Source organism: Sinocyclocheilus anshuiensis, unplaced genomic scaffold (genome assembly GCF_001515605.1).
Source record: "Sinocyclocheilus anshuiensis isolate Anshui unplaced genomic scaffold, SAMN03320099.WGS_v1.1 scaffold1609, whole genome shotgun sequence".
Lineage (NCBI taxonomy): Eukaryota > Metazoa > Chordata > Actinopteri > Cypriniformes > Cyprinidae > Sinocyclocheilus > Sinocyclocheilus anshuiensis.
Window position 1 is genome coordinate 175,465 of NW_015540958.1, and position 11,017 is coordinate 186,481.

General features: G+C 33.8%; 1 protein-coding gene and 1 pseudogene across 4 annotated transcripts in view; one reads left to right on the top strand and one right to left on the bottom strand.

Moving 5' to 3' along the window:
• LOC107690021 (aquaporin-8-like) overlaps positions 1-1,091 on the bottom strand; it is a 2,252-nt pseudogene extending 1,161 nt beyond the window's left edge.
• Positions 1,092-4,197: 3,106 nt separating this feature from the next.
• Positions 4,198-11,017, top strand: part of LOC107689995 (rho GTPase-activating protein 17-like) — a 34,256-nt gene continuing 27,436 nt past the window's right edge. For 2 of the 4 annotated variants that reach the window (XM_016488218.1, XM_016488219.1), the window contains exons 1-2: positions 4,205-4,565; positions 8,593-8,632. In XM_016488218.1, the coding sequence (XP_016343704.1) occupies positions 4,513-4,565; positions 8,593-8,632 (93 nt within the window). In that variant the 5' untranslated portion in view covers positions 4,205-4,512. Of the gene's footprint in view, positions 4,566-8,592; positions 8,633-11,017 lie in introns of all 4 variants that reach the window. The other 2 variants (XM_016488220.1, XM_016488221.1) reach the window with 2 other exon arrangements.

Here is an 11,017-nt window from a genome sequence, read left to right on the forward strand (position 1 = left end):
TTATATATATAGTTTACATAAAAACAGACTTTGTAATTGAGACATTTTTGATAATTATAGATAATTATATACATATATAATTATATATGTAGTTTTAAAATGTATTGAATTTTATTTGTTATATAGCAATATACAGTATTTTAATATAATGTAACAACATGTAAAATATATTTAATAAAAATAAGTATTTTATTAGGCTATATATTACATCATAAGGTTTATTTGTAATTTATTTTAATATATAAATTTGTAAATTATACATATAATAATTTTACACACACATATATAATATGTGTGTGTGTGTGTGTGTGTAAATATTATTTGTAATTTCTTTTAACATAAATTTGTAAATTATATATATAATAATTTTACACACACACACATATATAATATATATGTGTGTGTGTGTGTAAATATTATTTGTAATTTCTTTTAACATAAATTTGTAAATTATATATATAATAATTTTACACACACACACATATACATATATATATATATAATATGTGTGTGTGTACACACACGCACACACACACAATTTTACACATATTATTAGTCTTGTATTGCATGGTTTACATGAAGACGGGGTTAAAATGTTCCGTATAAAAATAAAGATTACACTAAAGAAATAAAGATTAGTTTTGTTTAAATGTAAATCCACTTCGTCTACATACGTTTTTTGCTCACAAATAGGAAAGCAATAAAAAGCAACTTTTTCCAAAAGTCACACTCGGTGTGCTATTTTTATATGTATTAATATTTTTTGTTCTATTTTGGCAGCCACGCACAGCATGCTCAATACATTTCTTCTCACCTGATCTCTGCTATACATGCGATCAGCACCAGCACTGCGAGTCCGTGAGCCCGTGAGCCAGCGCAGCGCAGGCTGGAGTCTGCCGGCGTCCGCCACGTTCTCAATGACAGACACACATCCGATGAACACGAAGAAAGCGGTCCCCAGCAGCTCAGCCACACACGGCTGAAAGAGCCGCTCGAACAGCTTCGGCTCTCTCGCATCATGCTGTCCCATCTTATCCACCAGAGCTTTCTCCATGTTGTGAAGCTCCACTTTGTCTTCAGCCATTCTTTCCCTCTGAGGCACGAATGCATCTCCAGACTCCAGCGGCCTTCTCATCATGGGAGTGAATTGCTCAATGACCTTTAAGGGCAATTGATGATTGAAAAGACTAATCATAAACGTAAAATGTTGACCTGTGGTAAAGAATACATAGGCCTAAGGAAATTAAAATGGAACATTGTGCACTCAGCTAATTTAGACGAGAAACTACTTCAACACCAGAAAGTTTAACCCGTGCTGGTTTTATAGATTGCAAGGAAAACTACAAACACGTAGAAGTTAAACTACCTGAAACTAGTCTTAATAATTAAAATGATTCTGTTCTGTTAGTTGTACAAACACAGTCCGTTATGCCGCGTGACACTCCAAACTGCTATTTGTTGTCATTGTATTTTAATTCATTATAATCATAATCACACTGATTTGTAGCGTAAATGGTTTTGCCATTTGCTGCACTTTGTTATTCTTAGTTACTTAACGAAACGGAAGTCTCGCAGATTCAAAGAAATGTGTTTACTTTGCTCACGCGTTGCAAAAGTCTTGTGTGATCGCATTTATATTTGTAATTAGCCTATGTAAATTAACCTTGTTCTGCAGCAAGAGGTAAAAACATAACATAGATCACTTTACATTGTGGCAAGGAAATGGAGAATTTTTGGCCACTAGGTGGCAGCAGACAACTTTAATCAAAGTCTAATCAGAATTAAAACTGACCGAAATTTCAGTATGAACGCTTATCAGTTCGATTTAAATACAAAAATGTGGTTTAAATGTGCAAGGATTATTTTGACTTGCTAAATGTCAAATTGCTTACAGTTTACAGTTTATCTTCATATTTTAACTATAGTACTTTAGGCTACTTGATTATCCATACATAAAACATTTTCAAATGTGATACATCAGGCTTTCGAGGGACGTTTATTTGTTCCTCTCAGTCATCGTTGTATTGAATTGCATTATATGTTTGACCCCCAAAATTATAACTAGAGCTTTGATCATACAGCTGAGCTTTTAAATATCATATTAATTATATGCATTTTTAAGCAGTCTAGTCTGTTCTACTGTTATGAAGATCTCATTAATTTACAACTTACATTACAAACTATCAAAATTGCATCTTAAATTTGGCCATATAAATATCAACAACTGCAATAAATTCCATATTTTTGCTCATTTTGGTCCTCTGAATTTTTTGTTTAAGTATGAGTTCCATATTCTCCTATATCATACTATATATCATATAAGCATGTATCAAATATATACAACTAATATTTGGAATTTGTCTAAAAGTTCAATGATCTGATTATTATTTCAAAAGTCAGGCTTTATAGGGTTAATTCAAGAGCATTTTATGCGGCAGATAATTCCCTAATTTGTGTTAGCCTATTTGTTTTATGCATAAGCATTTATTTCCATATTTGCACAAATTTTCTTCTAAATCTTTTTTTTTTTTTTTGCCCAATCTGCACCATTGGTGTTGCTATAATAATAAAACATTAACCCTTGTGCGTCAATTAAAATCAATTAGTTACACACAGGTCCATAGTGGACAAAAATGTCCATGTCAAAAAAACTGTCATAAAAATGTGAAGCTTGGGAGCACAGAGTTAAGTTTGGTCTCATTTTTAAGAAGACCCATGGCAGATTATTGTTGAAGTAAAAAAAGTTTAAAAAGTGAAACCAAAAAAAAAAGTTCTAGATGTTTAGGTTTATGAACGATGTTTTATATAAAATATATATTTTATGAAACATGTTGAACTCTATACCTGCTAGAAAATCAAAGCCATACATCTAAACAAGTTGTATTCCAAATTTGAGGTTGATATCTCAAAAAATTAGCTTTCAGTAAGATTTTGTTTGGGCGCAGTACCAAATTTTCCCCATTAGATGCCAGCAAAACTCTGCTGGTGCACACAGTGGTTATATTTGTGATTTGCAGTACAGTTTTTCTCTCTCAAATATTACAAGAACACACACGCACACACACACACAATTTTTTTTTTATGACACACATACAAACCCCACTCTGACATCCATACCAACACACCCACACAATTATAGCTGCATTATTTATCCAATTGGCTCTATAATATGAAGAAGCAGAAAACAAATAAGGCGAGTATTTTCTTTATAGGTCAAACCTGAAAAAATGGCACCATCTGGTAAAAAATAGTAAAAAATGTAATTTTAAAGCCTTGCCAATATAATGAAAGCCTATATCAACAAAAATTGCATAATTTTACAGTTAAATGGCACTGCGATTAAAAATAGCAGTTTTAATGGGTTTCCATGGGGACATTTTTGTCCTTAAGGTCCTGAGAGTAACATTTTTTTGTACCTAGTGCAAAACAGATTTATTAAAGGAAATGGAAGTGAAATAGTAAAATTCCAATAAAAATACACACCTGTGCCAAAATGTATGCAACCATCTGGTAAAAAATAGTAAAAAATTAAATTTTAAAGCTTTGCCAATATAATGAAAGCCTATCAACAAAAATTGCATAATTTTACAGTTAAATGGCACTGCGATTAAAAATAGCAGTTTTAATGGGTTTCCATGGGGACATTTTTGTCCTTAAGGTCCTGAGAGTAACATTTTTTTGTACCTAGTGCAAAACAGATTTATTAAAGGAAATGGAAGTGAAATAGTCAAATTCCAATAAAAATACCCACCTGTGCCAAAATGTATGCAGTTGGCAATAACACAGGCAAAATGATAAAAAAAAAAACCTAAACTGAAAAGGACAAAAATGTCCAAAAGGTCGCACAAGGGTTAACTCAACTTTAAGATTTAAGATGGGGTATTTAGTGCATATGTCTTCGACCATGTGACAAGGAGATGTACGGTCAACTGCATGTTTAAAACGTATTCGCTTTCAGCTGCTATTGTGCGTCGGACGGAAGATGGCGCTATTACACAGAAAAATAAATAGGCCTGATGTAACTTTATCACACACAATGAATGGCTTTAAATGGAGTGAATTGTTATTTAGAACATTTTGCAATAAAAAACGACTGTTATCATAAATCTGAGCCTAAAACATATAGCCTATCCACAAAGTGTTAGCCATCTGATTACATAAAGCAGAGTGTTAACTGTTAACCATCCAGTTTAATCAGAATACTTCAGTCAAGGTGTCATGTGTCACAACCCACTGCGCTCCACAATAGGGAAGTGAACTGCACTTCCTATTTCCTCAGCGTTACTGCTGTCTACTGACTAAACCAGAAATCGAGAGGATGAGAAACGAAAGGAACACGTTTGACGCACGGTTTATAAATGAATATGAGCAGTAAATGACACAGATTGTCCGGTTCGGATCCAGTTCTGCGCGCGTAATGGGAGCGTCGCGCGTGCGGGCGGCACGTTGATAAAACAGCGACTTCTGTAGCCTATATAAGTTTTATATGTTGCTGGCTGAAGACGATTCAAGATGAAGAAACAGTTCAACCGCATGAAACAGCTCGCCAACCAGACCGTTGGCAGGTTAGTGTGTTATATACTGATTATTTCGAATGTTTCTACTGTGGTTCGTGTAAAAATGTTCACACCAAAGTTGGGAGTGTCACTGTGTGTGCGCGAACGCAGGACTGAATTGTGATAAAACTGAAGTGATAATATATCACTTCAGTTTTATAAATTACACGTGCTATTGGGTCTTGACACGTTATTTTATTAATGAGACCGCTATTGTAAAGGTATGTGTTTGATATTGCGTGTAGAAGTTTAAAGAGTCTCCTACTGTATGTGCATTACTGAACTGGACTGATAGAATGAGATTTGCATTCATTTGGAGTTTTTGGTCTTCTCTCTTTTATATTAACATCTCTATCAGGATCATCAAACATCTATTTGATTGAAATAATAAATACAATTATGATGATGTAGCTAGTATTCAATAATGTGAACTTCTAATTTAACAATAATTAGGGATGCACCAATAATGAAAAATTGACCGATATATGGGTCCAGTGATATTTATTTTCAAGCTGTGGACAAAACTTACAACTTACTTGATTTATTTCTTTTTTTTTTCTCTCTCAATTTCAAATAAATGTTTTGTTGTTTAAATGACATCACCACATTATAGTTTTAAATATGGATAAATAATAATTTTAAAATTAATAATGAGAAAGTAGAGGTTATAGTGCTCTTGAAGAATTAAATATAAATGTAATCTAAGATCAAAAAGTAGCTGGAACTACTTGCCTTCTTACTGCAAACTGGGACATCGTTAGTTTTAGTTGATCTCTGCAGATCTCGAACAATAAACTTGCTCAGAAACAGTAAGAGGAAATTTGAGTTGTCTTGACTGGTTTCCCTGCAGAGATATTTTAAGTGCCTGTCAGAGAATGAAAGTCTTAAATTGCCTTGCTTTGCATATTTGCTCTTACGAGGGTGAAAGGGTTAAGTAAGGTCAGAATATCTTAGATGCTTTTCACATTGAGATGCTTGTTTTTTGCCAAGAAATTGTCTTTATTTACATTCACTCGTCTTTTGCTGTGAGTTAAGCATCTCAGGCAGCCGCTAGATTCATCACTCGCTTGTCACAGTCTATCAGAGCGTCTGATGCAGAATGCAGATCTGGGGTAATCCAGAGTCGGAGGTATAATAGTCAGGCCAGCTCTCATGGCAGCTTTCCAGGCCAGAGAGACGCCACGTTTTGATACAGTCGGTTAAGTTACGGCCCCAGTTAGTTTTGCCTCCACTGCAAAAGGAAACACCATCAGAGATTTTACAGTGATGAAGTACATAGGACATTGCTTGGTATTCATTTGAACTTGGGCCACTTTTAGTCATTGATTAAAAATGATAAATGTTGTAGGTGATGCTGCATACTTTAGTGAAGTTTTGAACTTGGAAAATGTAAAAATCTAGCTGGAAATGGAATTGATTTTGTATCAGATGTGGCATAAATGCACCAAAAATACACAGTTGCATCCAAAACATCGCACCCTGGTTGCAATTTCTAAAACTGTGTAATTTCTTGCTAATTTTGTGTTTCTGTATGTATAAATCACACAAAAATGATGGTGCAGACAGCAGGGCTGTATACTCATCAAAACTGTCCATTTAGATCCAGGATACTTGTGCTTTTTAAGCATGCTGATGAACATAGAATTTCCTTCTTTTCCTGAAACCAAAACCAGATGTTCAGTGAGCTGGTCAAAAGAAAATCGTGGCAAGAGGCACTGTGTCTACATGCTTTATTATATGTCATTGATCTTAGTAGTTGATCTAACAACAGGGAACATTCTTAGAACTTTGGCTAACGTTCTGGAAAGGTTCTCTCAAAAGTTCTTTCAGTAACATTAATAGAATTTTTAAAGTTATCTATAATGTTCTCAAAATGTTAGCAAAAAAATGGGATGGATACATCGTTCATGGAATGTTTTTTTGTGCACTGTTTTAGTTGGACGCTCATCTTACTACTTTCGAATGTTCAGAGAAACGTTCCCATTGTGTCTGCAAAATAATCAAATGGAATGTTCCCTTAAAGGGGTCATATGATGCTTTTTTAAATATCATTATTTTGTGTATTTGGTGTAACAGAATATGCTGACATGCTTTAATGTTTTTTAAAACTGGATGACATTCAGAAATAATGTTTTCATAACTTAATTAGCAAAACGTTCTTACAGTATATTTTGTTAGCTAACAGTGTTTCCTCTGAGAGCTGGAGTTGGAATTCGAGCAAGCGGGTTTGTAGATTTGTTTTTTGAGCAAAAATTTAGTCATCAGTAATAAAAAGGAGGTGACAATATCTCTTTTGTTGAATGACCAAATACCAACAAACATAATCTGGAGAGATTTGAATCTTTTCAGATAAACATACCGCTAATTAAACCCCTTGTTTTGTAGGGTCAAATGTTTTTACTGAACTGAAAAGGCCTGCAAAGCTCTGAAATTATGCAAGATGCGAGCTGCAGTACTGTTGATCAGATGCTATGTTTACAGTCAAGGCTACCAGTCAGATCCTGCTTGAATATGGCTAAAATGTTTGTCGTAATTGAGCATTATGCCTTTATGTTAGTGCAAACTAAAAGGAAAAAAACAAAGTGTGAAATGGTCAGCGACAATTAATCATTCAATACTTGTGCATCCATATCAATAATATGTAGCAAATAGAATTTATTTATTTGTTTTTGTATACCAATTAACTTCTGCTTCAATATGGTTTTGAGTTATGCATTTTTATGTGTGATTTCAAATCTAAAGAAAGCTTGACTACATAGTTATCTTGTGCTGAATAATGCATACTCCTAATTATGATGCAGTTTGTCTTGTATTCAGAATCAGATTGACTTTAGTGAGCAATCTTGTTCCTTAAAAGACATTTAGATAGATCTTTATAATAGCATGTTGTTTTCTCAACTTTGAATGTGTGTGAAATGTTAGCTGAGGTATTTCTGGAGGTTGACACATAACCCGATATGCATTTGCTGAACACAGGGTCCATGCTAATTCAGTATTGATGGAAATCTAAAAATTCCCTCCTGCCAAACGTGAGGTCATTCTCAAGCCTGTGTAACAGGATCTTTTCTCTTGTTACATGACCAATTTTGTGGCTTTTCTCAAAGTTTTCTGGACTGCATGTGGATGGAGTCTCTCTTGTTATTTCTCGTGGGTTCTCTCTTTTAGAAAAGTTGTTGTACATGGCATTTAACAACGTCTAATATCTGTCAAGAACTTTAATATTGATCTAATAATCCAAAATAATCACCATGGTGCTTGACCTTGAGAAAGGTCCCTTTACCCTGAGGGACTGTCTGTGTGTCAGTTCATCACATGAAAGTTGTAGACATAAATAGCAGTTGCACTGGTTGTGTGGTGATAAAAATTCTTTGCTATAAAAAAAGATTCAAGGTTTTACCTTTTTTTTTTTTAGCTACACTGCTGGCTCAGCAGTTTTACCACATGAAAAAAAAAACGCTCAGCCAATTTCCTACAACAATACATACAACAATATATAAATAAATGAAAATGCTGAAACTATCACCAATGCCATATTCATGTTCTGACTGTACAATGTCCCCATAGTATGATTTGTGATAGTTTTATGGCCTCTGGTCAAAAGGAGTCTCTGCTCATTAGTTATGAAGCTCCACCCCTTTTGCTGACAAGCGTGTGTGTAAAGCATCAACAGCCCCGCCCCCTTTACTGCAGTTGCCATAACAAACAATGTGGAATGCAGAAAGCAGGAAGTGGATTTTTTTCTTCTCCTGACATGTGTGCCAAATCGACAGTTTGTTGACACAGTTGGAAAATAAATGATGTTTAATTTAGGAAAAGTGAAGTGCAGTGGATGCTTTGAATGGATGATGTTAATGAAGATGAAATCCAGTGAATTTTTCATGTGAAGTGAAGACTTTACACAAAGCTATGTTCTTGCATGTTTGTGTGGCATTTTTGTAGTGATACTGGCTTAACCTGCTTTCACAGTCAGCCTGAAGCACTGCACATTTAGTCTGTCCATATAACCAAACACTGTTTTTCCTTTTTTTGTCCACAGAGCAGAGAAGACAGAAGTACTGAGTGACGACCTTCTTATGGTGAATATTTTGTCTTTCCATGACTTGATCCTGACTGTCACAACTATTAATGACTGCACAAATCACCCAGAATTCCAGTTTGAAGTCACCAGTGTTATTTTAGTATTATGTGTGTACTATTCAAGTTTTTATTATATGTTGGTCACTTTTTATTATTTTATTTTTTTTTTCTCACTATATTTAGGTTAGTTTTTGTTTGTACTTTAATATTTAGTATTCATTTTTATATTTTTAGTTCAGTTTTAGTTTTTATTTATTTCCCGTTAGTATATTTAGTGCTTCAGCTTATTGCTAACTTATTGCAGTTAGTTGCCAAGTTAACATTTCTAAATTTCATATTGTTTCATATTTTCATCTAATATTTATATTTTTTCAGCTTCATTTAAATTAAAATGTTTTAATAGTTTTATACTTGTAGTTAACAATAATAACCCTAAAAGTCATTAAAATTCTTATTTTATTAGCAAAATATATATTGTTGATCATTTTAGGCAATTAAGAATAACTTATTCCACCTTTAATAATTTGAGTATTATGGTTTATTTCATGGCTCTCTTGAATACTTGATTCTGATTCGGCTGTCAGATATTTTTGCATAATGATTTTAAACTATTTAATTAACCACTGTCCCTGACAATTATTTCCTAAATATGTAAGACATTTCATATCTCCCCACAGCCTTTTCCCCTTACATATCATTTATGCATCAGTATGTTAATATTTACATCTATTTATTTGTTTGTTTGTTTAGTAGTTGTTCAATAAGCAGGATAATGTACAGTAAACTGGTCAAAAAAGACTATATTTAGCAGACTAGCTGACCGTAGATGATCCTTTACATATCTTCTGTATGTATTCATATTAATCACAATATTGAACATGTATGAATGAATATTAAGGCATAACAAAGCAGATGTTGTGATCTAGTATGACTTTAGCTCTTATTTATTGTTAATCATGAGCGTCTCTTTTGCTTTCTGTTACACTCAGTGAGTATCTCCTTTACATTCATCTTCTTTCCCACAATCTCTCTTCTTTCACACTCCTCCTTGTTCCTTTTTTTTTTTTGCTTGTTGCAGATAACAGGAAAGCAACTGACTGTCTGAGACTAATTGATTTTAATATTTCTACCGCCACACATCCCATGTTTTCACGAGTATGAGTGGAACTACGGCTGTTATGAACAAAGGAAAGCCTAAAATAGCTTAAAAAGCACCAAGCCCTAGCAGCTTTATTGTGGCATATGTTGACTCTGGTAATTATGCATATAAATCTAAATATGTGCAATTTACTGCATGACACCCAAAGTCTTCCAAAGCAAACATTCACTCTAAAAAGAAAAACAAATCAGCCTAATCTGTCACTGCCTCATTGTTTAAAAAGTAGCTCATGTTGAAACATGCCCGTGCAAAACGCTGCACAGCTAACGGGAAATCATTGAAGCTCGACGGATTCTCGCCAGAGCTTTATATGCTGCTCCTTCACCTTCATTCATGCATTCCATGTTCAAGGGTCAAAGTTTAACTGCCTGATTGCTCTGCATCTTGCGCCGCCTCGGGTTTGCAGGAGGGAAAAGAAACATGATAATCGGCCATAAACTCCCTCTTGAAATGAGTCAGAAGGTCTTGAAGGTCTGCCAGGTTAAAAGGCAGCGGTGTTGGCAGACGGCCCCTGTTAGAGCTGCCCTGCCGCTGGTTTCTCTGATCGTGGTTGGAGTTTTTGTAAACCAGCGTTGAGGAGTAACACTGCCAGCTGAACAAAATTTTTCTGTAGCTGGTTTCAAAACAGGATAGCTTTCTTCTAGTAATGAGACACTTTTTCCAACCAACAAATTGTCACTAAATACTGTTATTTAAGTCACATTGCATTGCGTAGAACTGAAGCAATAATCATATACTCTCTTAAAATAGATTTTTGTATGTGTATGGTATCGAAAAGTCCCAATGATTTTAGTATGGATGATTCATGTAAATTAAATGAACACACACAGATTCATTTCATTGCAGATCAGGGTTTCTATAAACCTAGAACAAAAAAGTTACTTGAAATAAAATAAATGGTAACTGTAGTGCTGTCAAACGATTAATCGCGATTAATCACATCCAAAATAAAAGTTTTTGTTTACATAATATATGTGTGTGTACTGTATATATTTATTATGTATATATAAAGACACAAACATACAGTATATATTTTGAAAATATTTACATGTATGTATTTATATTCATATCATTTATATTATATATAAATATTTAATATATAAACATAGCATATTTTTCTTAAAGGGGTCATATGATGCTGCTAAAAAGAACATTATTTTGTGTATTTGGTGTAATGAAATGTGTTTATGCGGTTTAAAGTTAAAAAAACACATTATTTTCCACA